This window comes from Nilaparvata lugens, chromosome 3 (assembly GCF_014356525.2).
Source record: "Nilaparvata lugens isolate BPH chromosome 3, ASM1435652v1, whole genome shotgun sequence".
In the NCBI taxonomy this organism is placed as follows: domain Eukaryota; kingdom Metazoa; phylum Arthropoda; class Insecta; order Hemiptera; family Delphacidae; genus Nilaparvata; species Nilaparvata lugens.
This window is the reverse complement of record NC_052506.1, coordinates 94,400,126-94,426,442: the sequence shown is the minus strand read 5'-3', so window position 1 is coordinate 94,426,442 and position 26,317 is coordinate 94,400,126. Positions and strand designations below refer to the sequence as shown.

At 36.1% G+C, this 26,317-nt stretch overlaps 1 protein-coding gene across 3 annotated transcripts in view; it reads right to left on the bottom strand.

Moving 5' to 3' along the window:
• LOC111049630 overlaps positions 1-26,317 on the bottom strand; it is a 311,297-nt gene that overhangs the window by 241,919 nt on the left and 43,061 nt on the right. For all 3 annotated transcript variants that reach the window (XM_039425126.1, XM_039425128.1, XM_039425127.1), the window contains exon 3: positions 9,488-9,572. In XM_039425126.1, the coding sequence (XP_039281060.1) occupies positions 9,488-9,572 (85 nt within the window). The remainder of the gene's footprint in view (positions 1-9,487; positions 9,573-26,317) is intronic.

The window sequence follows — 26,317 nt, the reverse complement described above, 5'->3', positions numbered from 1 at the left end:
GAACTGTTTGAGCTCCTGGAAGAGCTGGTAAGAAATTGGTACTATTATTTTTCCAGGAATCACTAAAAGTATTATACATTATCCAAATCTTTGCTCTACCGACTGCGGCCAAGCAGGGCACACGTTATAAAGAAAATAATCTTACATAAACATGTCACATCCAACAGTGGGGCTGGTGATGAGAACAGAGCTCATAAAATCACATTATTGAGTATAAAGCAGGGCTGTATATCGTTGATAGTTATAGACAAATCAATACAGATTGGGATTTGTCATGAATGGACGATAGGCAGTGAGATCTTGTTTGTGACCGCAAGTAAAGTAGAAAAATTATTTTGGGAAGTAATAGCTTTATGCAAAGAAGAATTATTTTAATAATTTTATTATTTTTGAAGCTAGATTTCAGAATATTTTATGAGCCTAAATTGCTGAATTCTATCAATTCATTAACCAATATAAGCCAGTTTAATAATAATAAAGGCTAGAATAAAGAGATGCAGAATTTAATAATAGAGATGCAGAAGATATAGACAGATATAAGGGCTGTGACTATTGTACTAAACGATGCGATATCACCACCAATGCCACTCGCCACCATTCACCAAAGTGGTCAGCAATGAAAAATGATACCGAGTGAAATCAAAAGTGATATTCTATCAGAATACCTTATAAATTCTATTAATTTATGTGCTGCAACTCAATACGGTGACCTAGAGATCGATCAAACCGAGGAACGTAGAATCTGACCAAAACCCCTTGGCAGAGCTTTATTGCAATCAGATGGTGTGCAATATGAAAAAACACCCGTCCACGTGGCTAATTATTAGGTAGCATGGAATTAATATTAATGTATAGAATATTAACTAGCATGCAAAGAGCATAAATAAAAACCAAATAAAAATAATTTAATGTATTCAGGAAATAAGAGTTACCAGGCGCATGAATACCGAATAAAATTTGCATGCACCAATAGTAAAACGGCAGTCAATAGGCGGCAACTGTAGGCCAGTTCAAAAATATTTCTATATATTTATATAAATGTACTAGATTTTGTGTTAAATTTGTGTAATCTATGTTATCGATATGGCTCGAATGCAAAGAAATTATTAATCATATAATCTAAGCAATATTTTGGTATTTTTTGTAAGATCTATTTGAACCTAAATGGCGGAGGACTAAGATATTTAAATTTATGCTAATTTGAAAGTCGGAAAGAGGATCTGTAAAACTTGAGAAGGAAGAACCAGCACTCGCCAGCCAAATGCCACCATAAGAGGACCCCAAATATTTTAGAGCGAAGTACCTTACTAATGATTTTGTAAAAGTTAAAGTTAAAGTAATTATTAAATTTCTTAAAAGACTTCGTGATGCTATTGTGAAGCAGAAGTCATTCTCATTTTAATTAAATTATAACCCCTTGGAGGAGACGATTCCGGCTACCATATTCCCGGACCGCATGGAGTTGGATCGACATCGGCGGCTTACAAGAAGATTTTCGACACGTGAGTGATTAAATTTGAATTAGTGATGGGCGCCCTAGTGCTTCGAATTAATCTGATGATCAAAGCTAGCTCGCCGAAAGGGTTTTTATATAAATTGAGAAATTAATAAGAGTAATACTTGCGCAAGTAAAATTAGTATTAAAGGTATTTATTTGAAAGCAAAATATAGATCAATATTTTAGAAATTCTATTAAATCAAAGAAGTACGAAATCTAGGCTATTAAAACATATGCATATAATATTTAATTTTTTGCAATACAATTTGCGATAATTTATTATAGTTCTAATTCACTAGATGAATGGCTCTACCCATTCCGTCAGGTGCCGAATCTTGCACCCTGAGATAAAAATATATATGCGATACAAATAAATCTACTAAATACTAGAGATTTTAATATATATATATATATATATTTGGATTATTAGTGGCTAATTTATCAAGCTGATCTTAGAGCACACATTTTTCGATCCGAAAATCAAATGAAAGCTGAATCTACCACCATCGATAGAACCCTCCCAGAGGGCCATTCACCGAAAAGACCCAAGAAATCCCCTTGGGGCTTTCCCACCCAAGCACACCTCAAAGTTGAAAAAGGCAGGAGATCACAGAAAATCAATTACCTCTGTAACCATTTATCGGAAACAGTTCTATTATACGTCATTCAATTCGTTACATTATGGACTACAATATTGCTTGTACTCATTTTTTCAAAAAAATGAACTGTATTCTTGATAAAATTATATATATTTAAAAATTGAGGGGGTTTGCAATTTGATTTTTTTGGTTTTCTTCAATTAACTTTGAAGAAAAAGATTTTAAAAAGAATTGGTCAAATAATTAATGTAGCCACTCTCATTGCAAATTCAATTATGTATATTGTTATGTATTTGCGATCCGATTTGACGCCATGGAAGGGGAAACAGTCGACACGATATGGTCCAGCTGACTCTCTATTCGCCATAGTGAACAGCAAACAGGAAATCAATTATCTCTGTAACCATTGATCAGAAAAAATCTATCATATGTCATTCGATTCGCTTCATCATGGACTACAATAGTAGTCATTTTCATTTACTCAATAAATCAAACAGTTTCCTTGATAAACTAATATAATATGTAAAAATTTAGGGGTTTTTCGATTTGATTTTTTTGTTTTCTCAGATTAACTTCCAAGCAAGTAATTTTAATGAAAAATGAGCCAAATAATTAATGTGGTCACTTTCATTGCAAATGTATTGATGTATATTTTTATGTATTTGCGATTTGATTTGACGCTGTGGAAGGGGAAACAGCCGACGCGGTACGGCGCCGGCTGACTCTCTTCACCATAGTAAACAGTAAAATAGTACTGCTTTCTAAGTTGCATCTTATTTACACTATGGCGCTCGAAACAATCAATTTTGTCTATTGTTTTGACATGCGCTGAAACTAAATTTTCACCTTTTAATTCTCTAAATTCTAAAAATTAAAATTTTGAGTTTGATAGCTGATAGTTTGAAGCTGCAACTGTATGGCTTTGATGGCGCTGTCCTTTGATGGTTCTTTTCATATTTCGACAAAAGGTACCAGCAGGTTTTAATTGATTCTCACTGCTATGAGTATCATTCTAATTGGATGAAAACGAGAAGCAGGGCCCCCCAGGGATCAGTACTCGGTCCCCTTCTTTTTGTTCTCTATATAAATGACTTACCTTCTTACTTTGAACCAGCAAAGAGTGTTTTATATGCAGACGATGTTAGTATTATACTAAAAAGCAATAGTCAGCCCAATGCCGAACTGGAGAGCAAAGCAGCAGTTATTAAATTATAAAAATGGTTGGCTGCTAATATGTTAATTCTGAATAAAGAGAAAACAAAAGAAAGACCTTTTCGAACTACTAAAGGGGTAGCTTCAGAATTGAAGGCAATAATATAGATTCTGTAAGTAGGTTGTATAAGAGTTCTTGGAGTGGTTATTGACTCTGATCTTCCATGGAAACCTCATCTGGAATGCCTGAAAACCAAACTTAATTCAGTAATTTTCGTTCTCAGAAACCTAAAGGCTTCTCTGGATTCGATGGCTCTTAAAAGTGTGTATTTCGCCCTGTTTAACTCCCTTCTGAACTATGGAATTATTTTTTGGGGTAATTCTAGCAGTGTAGTGGAGGTGTTTAGACTAAAGAAGTGGGCATTGAGGGTGATGATAGGGGAGTCAATCCGAACTAGTTGTAGGCCCTACTTCAAAAAACTTGGAATTCTCCCACTCCCTGTAACCATTGATCAGAAAAAATCTATCATATGTCATTCGATTCGCTTCATTATGGACTACAATAGTAGTCATATTCATTTACTCAATAAATCAAACAGTTTCCTTGATAAAATAATATATATGTAAAAATTTGGGGGTTTTTCGATTTGATTTTTTTGTTTTCTCCGATTAACTTCGAAGCAAGTAATTTTAATGGAAAATGAGCCAGATAATTTATGTAACCACTTCCATTGAAAATGAATTTATGTATATTGTTATGTATTTGCGATTCGATTTGACGCTGTGGAAGGGGTACCGCGTCGGCTGACTTTCTTCACCATAATAGTAAACTGAATAGTACTGCTTTCTACGTTGCATCTCATTTACACTATGGCGTTCGAAACAATTAAATTTGTCTATTGTGTTGATATCAGCTGAATCTGAATGATATTCACTTTTCAATACTCTTAATTCTAAATATTAAAATTTTTGAGAATCAACCAAGTTGATTACAGCAATTTCTTTTCATAGTTTCTATTGTGTTTTTTCTTGTTTGATTACTTTTTACAATTTAAACACTTGATAATGGAATGAATGTCATCAGATCATGTGAGCAAAGAGAATAAAAGGGTAGGCCTAACTGTGATTATGATAAAACTGTACTCCTGATAACTTGTAAATATTTTCAAGCTGAAAGTAGATTGATTTGTTTCTCATTCGGTTTTAATATTAACAGATGTTACCAAATATTACCAATATTATCACATATGGTGAGAACAAATAATTCTGAAGCTTTCTATTCTCACTGAACATGAAGAGTCAATATCAAGCCAGAATCGCAATTCCGTTCACAATCATTATTATCAGAGCTTTCAAATTGATGCTATGTAAATTCAACTATGTAAGTTATCCCCATCTTACAATTCCCCTATATATCCTTATCGTGATTTAGAATAAAGTAGTTAATGTCTTCAATCACAAAAATTGATGCACAGTACCTATAATGAATTAATATTGCAAATAACAAAATTTCTAGTAATAATGCAACATTTTCCAGGTACAAATTTCAAGGCTCTCAAATTGACTTTTTATCAATCACAGGCAAAAATTCCAATCATCATCATTATAGTATTTCAATTAAGATTGTTTGTATTGTAGATTGTTCGACGTTAAATAAGCTACATTCTCAAGGTAATCAACTTATTTAGGATTATCATGTTTATGAATGAAAGCGAGACTGAGATAAGAGATTAGTCAAACTGAAATATAAACATTATATACAATGCATATTTCTGATCAACTCAAATTAAAAATGATAGTATCAAGCCGAAATGAGTTGAGCAACTGAATTTCAAATTGACTATCCACTGTTCAAATTGCACTGTGATTTCCTTGCACTTCCAAATGGATTAAATTGCTTGAGTCTTAAATGTAACAATTATTGTAAAAAACCAATGAGCTGTAGTACGAGGAGATCTGATCATTCTGTCAAAAGTTATAAGTGTTTAAAGTTTTGATCCTTGACGTATCCTTATGATGTACCCCCCACTGGGAAATACTGAAATTAAATGTTTCTAACGGGTGATTCTCATAGAAAATAGCCCGGGTGAGATGATTTCAGCCGGAATATGTATTTTTTTGTTAGGAAGGCCTTGAAAAGGTATTATAATGGAAAATTTGTATTTTTGCTGTAGGACATGACTTTCTTTTTTGGGTATATTACCCCTCCCACCACTACTAAATTCGAAAATTCCTAAGGAATCCTGTTAATAATGAATAGCTCTTCCACATGATGTGTGGTTTTTTATCTATACTAGAAAAATATCCATGTTGTATAGGTTAGAAGTGGTAGGTTTGCATAATTTTGAAAACCCTTTAAAGAATACCCTTTTTTTGAGAATTCGAAGCTCCGGAACCAAAAATGGTAGAATCCGCGACGACTCAATTTATTGGAAATGTTATTCTCCTCAATTTTCTCGGGAATGATTTTTCTTGAGAAACTCAAGGTTCATGAGATAAAATGGGAAAATTGAAAAAAGTCCGAAATTGTGGGGGTTTTTGAGGGTTATGGGGGTGAAGCCACCCTCTGGCGGATAATTCCATAGTTCAGAAGGGAGTGAAACAGGGCGAAATACACACTTTTAAGAGCCATCGAATCCAGAGAAGCCTTTAGGTTTCTGAGAACGAAAATTACTGAATTAAGTTTGGTTTTCAGGCATTCCAGATGAGGTTTCCATGAAAGATCAGAGTCAATAACCACTCCAAGAACTCTTATACTACCTACTTACAGAATCTATATTATTGCCTTCAATTCTGAAGCTACCCCTTTAGTAGTTCGAAAAGGTGTTTCTTTTGTTTTTTCTTTATTCAGAATTAACATATTAGCAGCCAACCATTTTTGTAATTTAATAACTGCTGCTTTGCTCTCCAGTTCGGCATTGGGCTGACTATTGCTTTTTAGTATAATACTAACATCGTCTGCATATAAAACACTCTTTGCTGGTTCAAAGTAAGAAGGTAAGTCATTTATATAGAGAACAAAAAGAAGGGGACCGAGTACTGATCCCTGGGGGGCCCTGCTTCTCGTTTTCATCCAATTAGAATGATACTCATAGCAGTGAGAATCAATTAAAACCTGCTGGTACCTTTTGTCGAAATATGAAAAGAACCATCAAAGGACAGCGCCATCAAAGCCATACAGTTGCAGCTTCAAACTATCAGCTATCAAACTCAAAAATTTTAATTGTCAAAAATTTTAATTTTTAGAATTTAGAGAATTAAAAGGTGAAAATTTAGTTTCAGCGCATGTCAAAACAATAGACAAAATTGATTGTTTCGAGCGCCATAGTGTAAATAAGATGCAACTTAGAAAGCAGTACTATTTTACTGTTTACTATGGTGAAGAGTCAGCCGGCGCCGTACCGCGTCGGCTGTTTCCCCTTCCACAGCGTCAAATCGAATCGCAAATACATAAAAATATACATCAATACAATTGCAATGAAAGTGACTACATTAATTATTTGGCTCATTTTTCATTAAAATTACTTGCTTCGAAGTTAATCTGAGAAAACAAAAAAATCAAATCGAAAAACCCCAAAATTTTTACATATTATATTAGTTTATCAAGGAAACTGTTTGATTTATTGAGTAAATGAAAATGACTACTATTGTAGTCCATGATGAAGCGAATCGAATGACATTTGATAGATTTTTTCCAATCAATGGTTACAGAGTTAATTGATTTCCTGTTTGCTGTTCACTATGGCGAAGAGAGTCAGCCGCGCCGTACCGCGTCTACTGTTTCCCCTTTCACGGCTTCGAATCGAATCAAAAATACATAACAATATACATAATATTGAATTTGCAATGAGAGTGGCTACATTAATCATTTGACTCATTTTTCTTTAAAATCACTTGCTTCGAAGTCAATTGAGAAAAACAAAAAAATCAAATTGTAAACCCACTTAATTTTTAAATATAATTATATTATTTTATCAAGAATACAGTTCATCTTATTGAAAAAATAAATATCAGCAATATTGTAGTCCATAGTGTAACGAATTAAATGACGTATATTAGAATTGTTCTTGATCAATGATTATAGAGATAATTGATTTCCCGTGATTACCTGCATTTTTCATTTTTAGGTTGCTGTGGGGGAAAGCTCCAAGGGGATTTCTTGGGACTTTGGGAGGATGACCCTCTGGGAGGGTTCTATCGATGGTGGGAGATACAGCTTTTATTTAATTTTCGGATCGAAACTGCTTTTTTGGACCTTCATTGTCTGGGCTAATTGAAAGATTGGGCTAGAACCATGATTGTGCAAACAATCATTCATTAAGATACAGTCATCTTGAATGAATAATCTCTGTCCAATTGGTTCTAGCGAACACATCGTCTCACTCATTCATTCTAATGTTTTGACTTTCTATTTCTGAATTTTGTTTTGATAAAGATATCATTTGCAAAGACAATGTGGGTGATAGATAAAGATATATTCAAATACTGATAACCACAAATACTAATAACTTTGAACCTCCGTCACTCAGCGTAGCAAACATATCAACACTGTTCATTTTCTCACTCATGGTGACAGCCTGCAAAAATCAATAAGTGCTGGTTATCAAAAAGTTGATGGGGTGGTGTGGTTTTGACAAACCGGGGGATTCCTGGCCTTTGTCCTCAACCTTCTCAACATACTGTCAGAGCTAGAAACTCGATGTATTCATGATTTCAGAATTCATCACAAGTCAAGATAAATCAATGGAACACTTTTGGAGTCAAATAGGAAGAATGGACATACACAACTAGCGCCCAGCGGTCAAATCGGGGTGATACATGGCTCCGATACACACGTACACTTTTTACGTCGAGACGTTATCAATGCTAGTCACATTATTTGTCTCTCTCTCTCTCTCTCTCTCTCTCTCTCTCTCTCTCTCTCTCTCTCTCTCTCTCTCTCTCTGCCAAGAGAGCCGTTTTGGTGGAGAGTTAGTGGTAAGGATATTTTGAATATTCTTTCCGAAGAATGGACATTGATATGTCCAAAGTTCCGCCAATTTATGTAGATGCATAACAATATCATCTTTAGTTATTAAAAATTGCTTTTTCCTACAGATACCTTGAAAAGTGACCATTTCTGCACTGACTGCAGACCACAAAGAATCACTTTTCCGCTCTAGTGCGCAAAGTAATACTTTGCGTACTCCAGATTTGCAGCATGACAAAGCAAAATAGTTAGTAGGTTATACTCCATATAACCAATGCAGGAAAATCAAAATTGAGCTAGTAAGAATTTCTGTGGTTAGATAAGAATCATCAATGGCTGTATGGCTACATATTTATGATAAAATCCCAATCTAGAAATACAAAACAATAATAATGTTTATTCAAATCATAATTAAATAATAACTTCTCATCATTTAATAATAAATAATGCTTCTTTTCTATTGACAGTAATAATTATTTCAACTCCAAGCAATGAGAAATGTAGCAAACACACATTATGTAATTCGAGTTTTGAGGTTAAATAATTACCGTTCGAAATACATGTAAATAAAAATAATAAAACAGCATTAAAATATACTACAATAAAATATATTCTGTTGTCTATGTTATTTTTAAAAAAAATTTAGTTTAGTCTACTTATAGTATTTTCCGGTAATTTGACTTAACCATAAGTCTAAATATCTGAATCCTGTTTTTAGCTGGATGAAACGAAGTTAGGTACAATTCTTTTCACTAGGTCGCGCGCTTGTCGGTTCAGCCATTTTGCAGCCATCCCAATCAGTTATCATGCTCGCTAACCGCAACGCTTGTGCAGTAAGCTACATTTTAGAAAAATGCAATTCTAATAGGTTCTGTCCCTATTTTCCGCCCCCTTTCCTACAGTCATGGTGACGAAGTCTCACAGAGTGTTGGCTCTCATGCTCCAGTGATCACTAATAATAAATCATTATAAAATAAATTATTATGATTGGATAGAATAATTAAATTGCATCATTTTATTATTTTTACATTGATTTATCAAAATAATTGGATAAACTATAAAAAAACTTTTATTGTATTGGAATCAATTACTACAGTAGTTTTAGGAGAAATTTTGTATGTAATTCGAGCGGAAAGCTCCTTTTTCACTCTTGTCAAAATTACCACACTCTGCTACACGTCGTGTGGTAACTGTTTTGACTGGAGCGATAAAGTCGCGTTTTACGCTCTTATTACAAGAATAACAGGAGCTGAGAACTGTTGAACTTACATTTTTGTATTTGCCCAATCCAAAATCTTTGTTCCACTTAGAACAGTGCCAGGTACAGGAGATTTATGAAGAAATAAATGGCCACCTGAAATATTTCACAAGATAATTACAATTTAGTGATGTAGGCCTATGTATTGGTATAATTAATTAAAGATTCTACAAAAATCCTAAATTCCTAATCATTCTATAATCTATGTTTATATTGTAATCTGTCAATTATCCACAAATATGAGAGTTATATAGATTGATGATTTCGACACTAAATGAACACATGACTTTTGAGTCAAGTAATGAAATTAATATTACCTATGTGTTTAGATAACTCTCTCTCACTCTCTCTTACTTTCTCTCTCCCACTGCATACTGTTGTATATCACTGAAAGTTGATTACCCTGAACTTTCAGCCTACTCCATTTCATTAATCAACTAGCATGTAAACTTGACATAATGAAATCTAGAAGAATTCAAAATAGGCCTATAAGAATCCTCGGTTGATTAAGAATTTATATGCTGCATTTCAAGTAAATCAGCATGACCACCTTTCAATTAAAAAAGAAGTTGGATTCAAAATGGCGGAAAAAATTTGGGTGTGACGGAAAACCTTTTTTTATCATTCGAAAAGGATCCCCAATCATACCTATCTTCTAATTTCCCTTTTAAGAGAAATCTTCTGCTGCTTCCATACAAACTGGAAGCATGACAAATATTTGAAATTTGACAAACTGAAAACTTGATGTAATCAAATCTTGAAGAATTTAAAATTGGTCTATAACCACCCTCGGTTAAGCAAGAATCTATATGCAAAATTTCAAGTTAATCAGTTCAGTAGTTCTGACGTGATAATGCGTCAAACATAATTTCCCTATACTTTACATCTGTGTAACCGCCCTTGATGGGGGTTGAAGATATCTTATTACTACTTCAAGGGAGTCATGGGAACTGGATAGACAACAACATTGTATTTCCTAAAGAATTTCTCATTTAATTTGTCAATTACTTCCAATTTGAAGAACGAAATATGCAGTACATTTTATCAAAATATTATTCCTACAAAAAATACCTGCCAATAAGATTCTGCTAACTAGAAATTTTACTTCAACAAGAATTTTACTAATTTGGGTCTCGGCCGGGTGAAAATGTTTCATAATGAGCTAGAAATTTAGGCACTTACCCACAGCTATCACTCCCACCGTAATCCCAAACCACAGGACACTCACATATATCATAATGCCGGAAAAATAACTTAACTTTTTGCAATACGGTTTGGATTTTGATCTGCTCGATACCTCGGTTGTTTAACGACTGAAGGTTTTCCGTCCAGAAAACTTCCCCCTCTCCACGTCAGTGTGCCAGAAGGCCTAACTGCTGCTATTGAAAGAGTCGGTTCTCACAAGATTTGGCAAGCGGGTACTTGCCAGGTCTGCAGTATTCCTCTGTGAAAATATCTACAGGTTACCAAACATCCGCCTTGTCCTTGCCTCGTGGAGCCGCCTCATCCGTGAGAACTAGCAAATATCCCTGAATTTGCTGGTTCCCAGAGTCGTTTAGACATAAGTTAGCAGAATCTTATTGTCGCTGCAAAAATACTACTTACTCACTAAATTATATATTATCTCACTAAAGTCCAACTACGGAAATTATTATTCTAATATCAGAGTCTTTTCTCCTGAAAAAAATCTTAAATATAAAACACAAAAAAAATCAATCATCAAATAAGTAATCAAATACTACCCCCTTCTTCGCAAAAGGGTGACTATCCCTCCCGATTACTTCTCACTCCATACTTTTGATTGCTTTTCACTTCACACTTGCCACAATAACACTTTGCTGTACTGCACTGGTTGAGCGGTGTCGACCAAAGGGATGGAGTTGCTTGCTGGTGGAATCGCAGTTGGGGGCGCTGAGTTGAGTGGCTTGGCTGCTACAGGTACTGTTGCCGGTTCCGGGCCTGCTGGACAGAGCACGCGCCTCCATCGTGGTAGTGAAGTTGGCGTGTGACCACACACCAGGAAGTAGCACCTCTCGTACAAGTAGTAGGCTTCCAACAGCCCCAGGAAAAGGAGCATCAGTCCTCCGCAGATGAACTTCATGGTGTTGTCCTCGACCGACGTCGGTTGCAGCTTCTCCGTCTGCTGCACAGCATACATGAGATTGGAGATAGCTATCTCATCCACGCCCATCGGTCCAGGGGAGAGTTGGCCTCCTTGTCGCTCTAGTACGCTCGTTGTCGTCTCCTTGTAACTCTGGTTTTCGCCGAAGAGTAGAGCTGAGACACGATGGATGGATAAAAGTGTCTGTGGCTGATCGGGCACAGAGTGATTGGCCCTGGCTCACATTTCTGTAGCATCTCGGAAGAGAAGGTAGCGTAGCGGTTTCGATGATGTAGCAAAAGATGACTCAGCTCATAACGCACTGAAGAATGGCTGCTTTAGTCTCGCACTGGTAGTGTAGTGAGTGGTCTGGAACACTTTTTACCTTCACCTAAAAGTCTGGTGCAACAATCAGTAGAGTTCTATCAGAACAGTCACAGTTATCACACAGATATGGGAAGTCCCAGTCCCAAATAATATTGTTAGTTTCTAGCTCTCTGGGGGAAAGGATAACCGACCGAGCCCCTCACAATTTTTACTGATCTGACATTAACAAATCTATACCTAATTATTTATCCAATCAAACTGGAATATAAACTCAAGCTCCAATATAAACTCAATCCTAGAATAATTATCATTTCAAAGCAAAATCTATATAAGTACTAATAGCCTAATTCATTTCCAAAGTCCTAGTCAACCTTTAATGTAATAGCAATATCATTTTCAACTCTAATACTAAAGTTCTATAAAAATTACTCTCAAGTACTTCTGCACCTAATTAACAATAAGAACACATAATTATCTATTAACTACCATCTATAATAAAAATTCCATTCAATCAAGTGAATAACATAAAAATAGTTTCCTTCCTATAATACCAAACAATAGTATCAGAATATCCTTGTCTTCATAATTCATTCCTATACTTTAATTCATTCATAATACTTTACAATAGCAATAGTCTAATTTTTATACACGTCTGCTTTTTAACATCTGTTCCTCATCTTCATCATAACAATAAGGCCTCTTTCACACGATAGGAGACGTGCAACTTGAACACTGAACAGTGTTCTCGTTTTTTTGTCGAAGTACATTGAGTCAAATCGTGTCTTTCACATGGTGACTCCTATCCAGGAACCTCGTTTTGTCACGTCTTTTCCCCTCGAGGCAAGCAGAGGCAAGATCTAACAACTGTGCCGACGTTTCCACAAAGTATGACTCATCACTTTTTTCTCAAAGTCTAACTTCCTTAAAAATATAGATAGAAGATTTCTGATTTCGGATTTGGATCCAGCGACCCCAAATTCTTTAAAGCGTAAGTCCCGTTTTCGAAAATATCCGAAAACAAGGAAGTTATGGCTGTTTTTAATAAAGCTTTCTATTATCATATAATTATATGGTAAAAACGAACAGGTACTGTACTATACAGTACGTAAGTACTCTAGCTATTATAATACAACTTACACTGTATTCGTGTAGGAAATTTGGTAGGTTATTTATCTTGATTTCTGAAAATACCCCAAAATAAGGGAGTAAGATAACTTTGAAAAACCAAAGTTTTCCTGCCGATTGAAGAAACATTAAAAATTAGTCTAAGACATATTATGTCTTAGAATAAAAACGTGTAACACATATCAGATCACTATTCAAGCTATCAAGCTTTTCATAAATTTCATAAGTTTGTGTCGACGGTATATGACATAAAAGGCAAATGCTCGCGCTTGGTCCATAGTTCTACGACTGAGGAATGAGGATTTAGGTCAGCAACTAAAATCGACAAGCCATGATTGTCAATCTTACTCATGATACAAAGCTTTGTACTATGATACATGGTTTTCATTCCGTATCATTCTTTAATAAAAATAAAACAAGATTCTGGTTTCAAAAGCATCAAAGTCGCCAGGCTGGTCTGAGCTATTCATGACTTTTTTTCAGTATGCATTATCAACTCAGCAGTTCTAATACACAGACATCACTACTTGGAATGCCATGACATTTTCTATTCTCTCAATTCCTATTATTACCATAGATCGATTCAGATCAGCACAATGTTTATACTGTATGTTCATAATAGATTTTTCTGATTGTAAAAAGAAATAGTCAATAATTGCTGGGAATTTAAAGTGATATTCAACGATTTGAACCTGATAAATTGGATTGTTGAATGACAATTGAAATTCAGTGAATTTTACTGTACAACATTCCTTTTCCTCCTATTTTATTGGGTGATGAGTGGAGATGATTTATGATTTCATATTTGGATTCATCTTTTCATAGTTCAATATTTTTTTGGAAAACTAGAATTTTAAAAATTAAAAATGTTTATGTATAAACTTCTCAGGTGTTCAAAAACTTCTTAAAACCTTTGCCTGTCCCTTTGTGAGGCAGGAGTATTATTATCTTAGTATGTACTATATAATCATATGATAATGGAAAGCTATATTAAAAACAGCTATAACTCCCTTGTTTTCGGGTATTTTTGAAAATGGGACTTACGCTTTAAAGAATTTGAGGTCGCTGAATCCAAATCCGAAATCAGAAATCTTCTATCTATATTCTTAAGGAAGTTAGACTTTGAGAAAAAGTGATGAGTCATAGGTTTGAGCAAACGTCGGCATAGTTGTTGGATCTGTCGGCTTATTCGTAAGATCCCCATGTGAAAGTACAGGAGAGCTGCAAAATATGAAATATGATCTTCCGTAATATGATATTCCAGGAGCAAGGTCTCTGCCGTGTGAAACTGGCCTAACGTATACAGTAGATCATTCATCTCCCTCACCGGGTCAACTTTGTTTACAAACAAGGCTACTGCTGTTTGTGTTATTTTCTTCTTCTTCTTCTTCTTTGTCAATATGTTGTCGTAGGTCCTTCCACACAACTTACTGTATATCTATAGTCCATTGTCACTAATCCTATAGGTTCATCGCAGGTGTCTTTCTGATGACGAGTGATTGCATTGTCTCACGGCAAGTAGCAACGTTATACTTCTCTCTCTATCTCTTTTGAAAGCTGATCTTTCGTCCTTGTTGAAAATCTTCTCATTCAACTAATATAATATAACTACATAATTCTATTCTAATTCATCATCTGGCCAATACAATCTGGCCGAGTTAGCTATCAGACTCTGATGAGAGCGGACGTAAAGCGATTGAGCTCCGTTATCTATCTAAAAGTGAGCGTGTCTCTTCTTCTCTAAGTACCGTCTCCATTTCGGAGGTTGGCAATCATCATGGCGATTTTTACCTTGTTCACAGCCGCTCTAAATAGGTCATTGGTTGTGCAATTAAACGCTTCCCTCAGGTTTCTCAACCAAGACATTCTCCTGCGTCCCACCGAGCGCTTACCAACTATTTTACCTTGGATTATGAGGTGCAGAATCATGTACTTGGTCCTCTCATAATGTGTCCAAGGTAAGTCAACTTTCGTATTTTAATGTCACGCACAATATCTAGCTGCTTACCCATTCTTCTGAGAACTTCTACGTTCGTGACTCTATCTGTCCACGATATACGGAGTATCCGCCGGTAGCTCCACATTTCAAATGCTTGAAGTCTGGTCTCACATTCCCTATTTAGTGTCCATGCTTCCAACCCATACAAGAGAACAGGGAACACATAGCACCTCAAGAGACGGGTCCTAACCTCAATAGACAAGTCACGAGCCGACAGAAGTGTTCTCATTTTTACAAAGGCAGCTCTGGCCTTTTCAATTCTCATTTTTATTTCTGGCATGTGACTTGCATTGCAGCTGACGCGGGTTCCCAGATAGTTATATGCCTCTACCCGTTCTATCATATCCTGTCCAGCAAAAAGGTGCTCTTGTGGAATTTCATGCTTTGTAATGACCATATACTTTGTTTTTTTGGCATTTAATGTGAGCCCATATTCCTCACTTGTCCTTATCAAATTGCTTAGCATGTCTAGCGTGAGCATGTGAGCGTGTCTAGTCAGTATGAATTGCCATAAATGCAACAAATTGATCGTGCGGTCTTCGAAGGACAAGGCTACGAACAAAATTCAGTGTAGTGAGTGCAGGGAGAATTTCCATGGACAGTGCGTGGGTTTTGGTGAAACAGAGTTGAGTGTTTATGAAACATCCGGACGTGAATGGTTGTGCTCAAATTGTGCTCACGATCATCGGTTGAGTCGTAGTTATAGCGACGGTGGTGATGCGTTAAGTCAGGATTTGAATAATGAAATTGCAAGTTTAAAAATCCTAATAAAGGACCTAGGCGAAAAACTCGATTCTGGATTAAAGCGTATCGAAACCGACATGGGTAAGTCACTCGAATCGTGTCACAAGAAGCTCGACGAGAACCCTGCACTATTATCTGCTCAACAACTCATCATTGAAAAGCAGAATCAAATCATTGAATCTCTCAAATCGTATAAGTTGGCATTGTCTAAAAAGGTAACAGAACTTTCAGTGAGATTGACTGATTTGGAGCAGTATTCAAGATCAAATACTCTAGAAATCCATGGAATACCTGGCTCCCAGAATGAAAACGTTGCCGGAATCGTTATGGAGATTGGAAAGGCGCTAGATGTCCCTATCAAGGAGGATATGATCGTTGCTTGTCATCGACTGAAGCAGAGGAACAACCGCCCATTGCCTGGAATTATAGTGGAATTTGTCCACCGTACAGTGAAGGAGAGGATCATGGAGAGGCGTCGTGTGAAGAGGACTCTGTCAACCAGACACTTGGGATTGGCGTCTGATACTCCGATTTATATTAATCAGTCTCTCTGTCAAGAGAGAGCTATTTTATTTGCAAAGGCAAAAAAAGTTAAAAAAGAAATGAACTTTAAGTTTCTATGGATAGATAGAACAGGTAACATTAAGATTGGAAGAGACGAAACTTCAACTATTTGATAGCGATATTGTAAAACTTGCAGGTAACCGAGTTTAACACAGTGCCTTGTCTGATACGAGAATTTTATTTTTGACTGTCTGATAAGGCTGTAATCAATCCATTCTGTTGTTTCTCCTGTCTTCCGCTACTCAGTCGCAAAATATTCAAATTCTTGCTGTTGTTTTATTCTTTTTTGAAATTAATTATTTGTTTTGAATTCTAACTCTCTCTTAGTTAAATTAAATTATTGGAATATTAGAGGTTGTCGCACAAGGACCTTGCCGTTGTTTTATTCTTTTTTGAAATTAATTATTTGTTTTGAATTCTAACTCTCTCTTAGTTAAATTAAATTATCAGAATATTAGAGGTTGTCGCACAAAGACTCACGAATTACTAAAGTCTGTGCTGGGTGAAAGTTTTGACATTGTTGCTTTAACTGAAACCTGGCTGAGTGATGAAATTCATGATAGCGAGCTGTTCGATGCTCGATATCGTGTTTACAGATGTGACCGTGATAGGATTGTCTCTGGTAAGCGCTGAGGTGGGGGGGTACTTTGCGCTGTGGCTGATAAATGGTCATCTCGACTCATTCATTCTCGTGCTACTAGCCCAGTCAATAAAGGTTTTGTGTCGGAACTAATTAGTGAAAAGCTGAAACTTTACCCAATGTTATATTGGTATAAGAGAAGTTTGTACACAAAAGTCCACAAAGTTCCCCCTCTTGCTTCCCCCCCCACCACCCTTTGAAGTTGGAAAAAACAGGTAGTTACTACAAACGCGATATCTCAGGTACCAATCATCGGATAGAGTTGATTTTTTTTTCAAATGGTTGGTAATATAATAGTCTAAAATAATGATTCTATTCACTTTCACGATAAACTCAACAGTTATCCTGATAAAAATAAATATATCTAAAAAAATTGAATTTTTACAACTAAATTTTTTATTATTTCTCAATTAACTTTCTTGTATGCCATTTTATCGAGAAAAGCCTCCAACAAAGGTTATAGATCTATTCTGTCTCAATCCAACGATGTATAATTTAGCATACCAACGATAAGAAATATTGCGTTAGGAGGGGGAATAGCAACGCGCTACGCTTTGACGCAACCCTTCATTATCATCATTATTATTGCATGTTATATGATTAACACATTCACTCGGACAGAAAATCTTTCTTCAGTTGTTTTATATGTATTTTTGGGCGCTTAGCTCAAATTTAATATTACCAAGCTCATTAAACCATGAAGAAGGGGGGTAGAGGGGGTCCCTCAACCCCCAAAATTAGATCTCAGTGTTTGGCAGTAGAAGCATTTCAAAAGCATATAAAGAGAGCCAGTTTTGGTTCGGGGGATTATTCCTAACCCTCATTTAGGGTTGTTCCATCATCCACCACCTATGGACCCGCCGTGTCCCTGACTGGCTCAAACCGGCAGGTGTCAAACACCATCACGGACCGCCCACCCACCACTTAAATTAATATTCACACTATATACAATAGTCATTCTCTCAAAATCACTCTCCCTCTTTTTCCTTCTCCTCCCCTCCTCCTCTTCTTTCTCTTCTCCTCCCCTCCTCCTCTTCTTCCTCTTCTCTTCTTCCTCCTCCTCCTCATTTCCTTTTCTTCTTCTTCTTCTTCTTCTTCTTCTTCTCTTCCTTCTTTTACTGTTCTTGACAATCCAATTCAATCTCGTGATCAATAATTTCATCAATATTAGGACTATTTTCGCAAGAAAGACCATCACAGTGCTCACACATGGCAGAGCAATCAAGTCCCACTTTCCGACACCCACAATATTTAAGACATGATGTCTTACAGCTACAAGACACAAGGTGCAGAAGGTCATCAGGTGCAAAGGGTTTGGTGCTTTGTACCGGTTTTAAACTTTTCTTGTGATCACCATTTTTCTTCACCATTTCCATCTTCCAGCCCCAATCTGTAGCATCCATTCTATTTCCAAGCCATGTCTGCACTTGCAAATACACTCTAAATATATGTTGATGTGCAGCTTCAGACGTTGGAGGAAGCTTAGCAAGATCAAAATTAGATCTGAGTTTTGATTTTCTTGCTAGTTTTGTAAACATGAAGTAACGTGCTTCATTGAGGCTTGTGTGCTTTTTCTGGCCATACAAATTCAGAATAAAATCTTCACCATTTCTTTTCAGTTCTTCTTTAGATGAATCTTCACAAATGAACACTGATGCTTGTCTTTGAGCTTCTTCTGATTTTTGAACAATTTCTAAAGATTTTATTTTTCCAAGGCCGAAAAAAGAAGAAGTTGTATCACAGCCTGTTATTGCATAAGCAAACAGTAAAAGCTTCCTTGTATTTTTCACCTTATCTATTATCTTTGAAATGCTGTAGAACACTTTTCCATGCAATCTTCCTGTTATCTGTTTGCAGAAGTAGATTTCTTGATTCTCAGAGGCAAGAGCTATCAACAGTATCAACAAATCAGTGTCTGAACCATACAACATAACAGTTTTGTGTCTCTTCAGCTCCTCTATTCCAGTCGTCACAATGGAAATATCAGCATCGTCTTTTGCAACAATTGTATTGATATTTGAACTTATAAGCTCTTCAGAAACTGAAAATATAAGCTTCTTCTTGTTTCTTCTGTTGCCTAAAAATACTTCCTTTTATGTTAAGCATTTTGTGTTCCTATCAAAATCTATGTCATTTGAGGATTTTTTTGCTGCTCTTCTATTCTACTCTTCTTGTTTAGTTGTACAGTCTTCTGGATAGCCATCAAATACAACCGCTACATTTTCTCCAAAGTTTTCTACAACATATTTTCGATAAATGTGTATGATATTTCCATAAGTGGAGTCTTGTGGCCAGGGAACATAATGAAGGAGAAATCCTCCATCAATAATCACACATAAATTTGTTTGATCAATTTCTTCTTCCTCTATTACAGCATCTTGAAACACTTTCAGGATAGATGATTTAGTTCCTTTTCTTAGTGAAACATTGTCGAAGAGAGATGGTGGATGTGAAGACAGTTCATATTCAAGATACAATTTCAATTTTTGAGAGCTATCACACACAAAGAGTATTCTATTGAAGAGCTGTTGAGAGTTGACTGGTATTTCTTTGGATCTGACTTTAACTAATTTGTGTGCTAGTTGGGTCTTAACCATGTCCTTTCTTTTTAATGTCAGTTTCCCAAATGATTTTCCTACCATTGTCTTCATAGCAGCACAACCTATGTCATAGGCTTGGTCACAGTTGACTGACTCATCACTGATGAAACCAGATGATAATGATAGATTTAGATAGGTTTAGATTTAGTAAATTCTGTGTAGCAATGTTTGTGATAGCGCGCTTCTGCTGCTACTAAGTCTATTGCACTTAGAAGTCGGGCTTTTACATTTTCACCCCATATGTCACTCCTAACGTTGCACTTTTGTTAAAAACTTTCTTTGAACTCGATCGTCGTTACTTCGTGAAATGGTTTTCTATATTGAGTTGGAATTTTAGAGCTGTAATTTGCTGATTTTCCACAAATAAAACAACACAACTTAAAATCAAAATTGTCCTGATGGGTTCTACGAGTAACTCCAGTGGTTGATGTACTGGGTTCATTTTGTTCATCTAGTGTCTTTATAGCTGCTTGAATACTCGAAGGTCTTGTGTATTGTTGCCTACATAACTTGTGTAATTTAATAGTACTCTTTCCTCGTAGTTTTTCATGTAAACTGTCTCTTATTTTTTGCTGGCTTCAGAAATAGCATTGATTCCATTCTTTACAACTACAATATTGTCATCTAGTTTGTTACCACAAATTAAACAATTTAAGTCCGATTCATCCATCACTAATTGTTTCAAACTTGTTTGGAGTAACAGGAGCACATCACGCCGAACTGATATTTCTACAAAACTATATTTTGTGTGTAATCACTCAGAAGGGATCACAAATAAATAAATTCATAATCGAACTGTGTGAAAAAATTGTCACCATCAATGCACTAACTACGAAAAATCTACCATGTGTTTCACCATGAAAAATTACGAAAAATCTACCACGTGTTTCACTATGAAAAATTACGAAAAATCTACCATGTGCTTCACTACGAAAAATTACGAAAAATCTACCACGTGTTTCACTACGAAAAATTACGAAAAATCTACCACGTGCTTCACTACGAAAAATTACGAAAAATCTACCACGTGCTTCACAACGAAAAATTACGAAAAATCTACCACGTGCTTCACTACGAAAAGTCTACCACGCACGTCCGAACTTGGCAAACTTCCCTCTGAAACTGACATGAGGGATGAGAATGCCACTCATACGAGAATGCAAAGAACTAGTTTCTTTTCTTTATTTAGCAACAAAAACAATATTGAGAGGAGCAACGTTAGCGCCGCACCCCTACTGCCCGGCCCAGCCATAATAATAGATGTCATCTATTTCTATGGGCCCAGCTCACCACTGTATTGTCAAAATGTAGCATACAAAATACTTAGTCTTTTGTATATAATATAGTTATATGTTATATAGTTATGCTATGAGCCTCTCTGCATTTGTATCTTCAAAAATATCCATATTATGCATTCTATACAACATCTAGTCACAATGGTTCTCTTAAAATCTAACAATATAATTTTATGAACTTAAAGCCACAAAAACAAGCTACTTTTCTATTGAACATAAAAACTATTCTATCAATCTGAACTATGAGTATTGAAGAATAAAATATAACTGAGAATCTCTCGTTTTTCAAATAGACGCATGGCTTGTGCGAGCTTGATGTGAGGGGACCGCGTAGCTTGTAGCGTAAAAGTGTAGCGCGTTGCTATTTCCCCCTCCCAGAGCGACATTTCCGATTTTTTTCAAGCAAGATTTATATCGTTGGATTGAGAAAGAATAGATCTTAAACTTTCATTCAAAGTTTTTTTCGATAAAATTGCTTACAAATAAGTAAATTGGGAAACAAAAATGAGTCTAGTTGAAAAAGTTCATTTTTTTAGATGTTTTTGTTTATATCAGGATAACTATCATTTTTATCGTGAAAAAGCATAGACCCATTATTGTAGACCATTATATTAGCAACCTTTCTAAAAAAAATTCAACTCTATTCGATGATTGGTTACTGAGATATCGAGCTTCTAGTAAACATCGACATTTTAACTTAAAAAGGGGTGGGGGGGGAAGCAAGAGGGGTAGGGTCGGGGACTTTTTTAGGGGAACTTCTCTTATACTAATGTAACATTGGGCAAAGTTTCAGCTTTTCACTAATTAGTTCCGACAAATGCCTATTTTTTGCCTTCATTGACTGGGCTATACTGCGCGCTATGAATCGCTGCTTGTCAAGCTATCCATCCAAGATAAGATCGTTTCTTTCTGATGACGAGGGATTGCATTGTCTCACGGCAAGTAGCAACGTTATACTTCTCTCTCTATCTCTTGAAAGCTGATCTTTCGTCCTTGTCGAAAATCTTCTCATTCAACTAATATAATATAACTACATAATTCTATTCTAATTCATCATCTGGCCAATACAATCTGGCCGAGTTAGCTATCAGACTCTGATGAGAGCGGACGTAAAGCGATTGAGCTCCGTTATCTATCTAAAAGTGAGCGTGTCTAGTCAGTATGAATTGCCATAAATGCAACAAATTGATCGTGCGGTCTTCGAAGGACAAGGCTACGAACAAAATTCAGTGTAGTGAGTGCAGGGAGAATTTCCATGGACAGTGCGTGGGTTTTGGTGAAACAGAGTTGAGTGTTTATGAAACATCCGGACGTAAATGGTTGTGCTCAAATTGTGCTCACGATCATCGGTTGAGTCGTAGTTATAGCGACGGTGGTGATGCGTTAAGTCAGGATTCGAATAATGAAATTGCAAGTTTAAAAATCCTAATAAAGGACCTAGGCGAAAAACTCGATTCTGGATTAAAGCGTATCGAAACCGACATGGGTAAGTCACTCGAATCGTGTCACGAGAAGCTCGACGAGAACGCCGCACTATTATCTGCTCAACAACTCATCATTGAAAAGCAGAATCAAATCATTGAATCTCTCAAATCGGATAAGTTGGCATTGTCTAAAAAGGTAACAGAACTTTCAGTGAGATTGACTGATTTGGAGCAGTATTCAAGATCAAATACTCTAGAAATCCATGGAATACCTGGCTCCCAGAATGAAAACGTCGCCGGAATCGTTATGGAGATTGGAAAGGCGCTAGATGTCCCTATCAAGGAGGATATGATCGTTGCTTGTCATCGACTGAAGCAGAGGAACAACCGCCCATCGCCTGGAATTATAGTGAAATTTGTCCACCATACAGTGAAGGAGAGGATCATGGAGAGGCGTCGTGTGAAGAGGACTCTGTCAACCAGACACTTGGGATTGGCGTCTGATACTCCGATTCATATTAATCAGTCTCTCTGTCAAGAGAGAGCTATTTTATTTGCAAAGGCAAAAAAAGTTAAAAAAGAAATGAACTTTAAGTTTCTATGGATAGATAGAACAGGTAACATTAAGATTAGAAGAGACGAAACTACAACTATTTGATGTAATCAATCCATTCTGTTGTTTCTCCTGTCTTCCGCTACTCAGTCGCAAAATATTCAAACTCTTGCTGTTGTTTTATTCTTTTTTGAAATTAATTATTTGTTTTGAATTCTAACTCTCTCTTAGTTAAATTAAATTATTGGAATATTAGAGGTTGTCGCACAAGGACCTTGCCGTTGTTTTATTCTTTTTTGAAATTAATTATTTGTTTTGAATTCTAACTCTCTCTTAGTTAAATTAAATTATCAGAATATTAGAGGTTGTCGCACAAAGACTCACGAATTACTAAAGTCTGTGCTGGGTGAAAGTTTTGACATTGTTGCTTTAACTGAAACCTGGCTGAGTGATGAAATTCATGATAGCGAGCTCTTCGATGCTCGATATCGTGTTTACAGATGTGACCGTGATAGGATTGTCTCTGGTAAGCGCTGGGGTGGGGGGGGTACTTTGCGCTGTGGCTGATAAATGGTCATCTCGACTCATTCATTCTCGTGCTACTGCGCGCTATGAATCGCTGCTTGTCAAGCTATCCATCCAAGATAAGATCGTTTCTATCTGTGTTGTTTATTTTGCTCCCGAATCTAACCTGGTTGACTATTGTGACTTCTTTGATTTCATTGAGGGATGCAATGAAATTCACTCTCATGATTTGTTAATTGTAGGAGATTTCAATCTAAGTGAGATAAATGGTACCTTGTGTCACAATACTGTGTGGGGGACAGTTGAATATGCCAGGCTAAGAGACTTCATGTGCCTTTTCAATCTTAAGATGTACAATAATGTATTAAATGCAAACTCTAAAACTCTTGACTTGTCTATGAGTAATCTGCCTTTGGTTGTTTTACATGAGACTAGTCCTCTGCTTGCAGAGGATCTGCATCATCCAAGTTTGGATATTAGTTTTACCGTTAAAAGAAAGCCAAAACAGCCTCCTTTAGATATTGAGTATTATAACTTAAAAAAAGCGAATTTCCTTGAATTTTATTTAACACTCAGAGATTCTGATTGGAATAGTTTATATGAATTTCATGATGTAGATCTGGCTCTTGATTATTTCTATGAATTGATGAATAATGCCTTCACTTTGCATATACCAAAGAATAAAAAAATAATCAAATCTAGGTATCCAGTTTGGTATACAAGGAATATAATTCAAATGATTAAATCTAAAAATAAGTGTGCGCGTAAAAAATCGTTCTCCAGATACTACTTGCACAAATTCATAGATTCAAGAGCGTCAATAAAATCAGAAATAAATATAGCTTATCAGAGGTACATAGACTCATTACAATGTGACATTAAATCCAATATGAAACAATTCTGGAATCACGTAGGGAGTAAAAAGGAATCAAGGTCAGTGGCAGATTGTTTTGAATGGAATGGATGTAAATATACCAGTCAGGAGGTGCCTCAGGCATTTGCTGATTATTTTCATTCAACCTATATTAATTGCAATAACAATAATGATACTTCGCCTCCCGAAAACGACAATGAAGCTAATAATATTAATCATATTTTGCCACCTCTTGATAAACTTCAAATAAAATTTATCTCTGAGGAAGAAGTCAGTTCAGCCATAGATGACCTGAAAGCCACACGCTCTTGTGGACCTGATGGGGTGCCAGGATATATGATAAAAGGATGTAAGGATATACTCAGTAAACCCTTGAAATTCATCTTCAATTTGGCTCCCAAATCAAATAAATATCCTGCAAAATGGAAAGTTGCTAGGATAACACCCATCCACAAATCTGGTGCTAAAAATATAATCGGAAACTTTCGACCGATTGCTATTTTGAATTCAACCACCAAGGTATTTGAGTATATACTTTACAGTTAAGTATTTAATCACGTAAAGCCTGTAATCTCCCCTTTTCAACATGGGTTCATGCCTTCGCAGTAGTATGAGATTGCTGTTTCTATTCTCCAATCACAGAGCAGTATTTTAATTAGGGGGCGGAGCCTAAGCCCCCAAGGGGAGCTTTCAGGTGGAAAGAAAAGCATATATAAAAGAAAGTAAGCTGTATTTTACTCAGTCTTTGCTGAGTTCAGCCAGAGTTAACTACAAAAGGTGTTAGTACATACATAACCTATAAATTATGAGTCAATGCTTTAGTTATTCAAAGTTCAAAAAGCTATCAAGGCTTCTAATGGATATAACATTTGATGAATTTAATGAACTGGTAAATAGTGTAAGATATTCAAAGTACTGTTTAGATAATGACACTGACAGTAAGGAGGTTAAGCATATCAATCAAAATTCAAACAATGTAAATACAAACAATTCAAGATTCTCCATATTATCTGAAATATATGATTTACTAGATATTGTGATTGATGGTTATGGTCATTTCCATTATGGTTGTAGCTGTGAATGTCCAGTTATGACAATAACTGATGTTAATGAGCTCTGGGAAGCATTATTTGACCTAGCTGAGCGTAAGTGTATGAAAAAGTAATAAACATCAAGCTTCAAAGCTATAAGATATTCTGCTTGCTACAGGGCGGCATGGGGCGGCGGCATAGGGGGGTGGTAGGGGGGCTTGTTTGGAAGGAGGATCTTGCAAGTGATATGTCTACATATTTTTTTATAATAAGTACTTGAACAAAAATGGAGGTCTTCTAGTGGGAGGCTTCTTGCGCGAAGCGTGGGGGATTGATTGGAGGGGGATTCTACAATTGGTACGCCCATAAATTTGTTTTTTCAAATAAATACTTGAACTAAAATGGCGGTTTTCATATCGGTGGGAGAACTGGTCCAGGCGAGGGGTTATAAAATGGAGTTTTCCCGCACGATACGCGGGGGGATTTGGGTGGGGCTTGGAGTCCCTTGGGGGCTCAGGCTCCGCCCCCTAATTGGAATACTGCTCTGTGATTGGAGAATAGAAACAGCAATCTCATACTACTCTTCGCGATCAACGGTTACTAATTTGCTGCAGTTTTCCCAATCTGTTCCCTCTGAGCTAGATGTACAAGGTCGCGTCAATGTAATTTACTTAGATTATAAAAAAGCATTCGATACAGTAAATTTCACAGTACTTTTAAATAAGATGAAAGGTTTCGGACTGTCTGAGAGTCTGATTACATTTTTTAAAAGTTATCTTGTTGATAGGAAATCCTATGTATTATTCAATAATCAGAGGTCTCTTGATTTCACCAACACATCAGGTGTCCATCAGGGATCAAATCTTGGCCCATTATTGTTTTTATTGTTAATAAATAATCTTCCTGATTACATTGAAAAGTCCGGTATTCTGCTGTTTGCTGATGATGTTAAGCTCTTCAGGCCTATAGCTGGTATTCATGATTGTGCCTCCTTGCAGCGGGATTTGGACGGTGTTCAGAGGTGGTGTGAATTGAATAA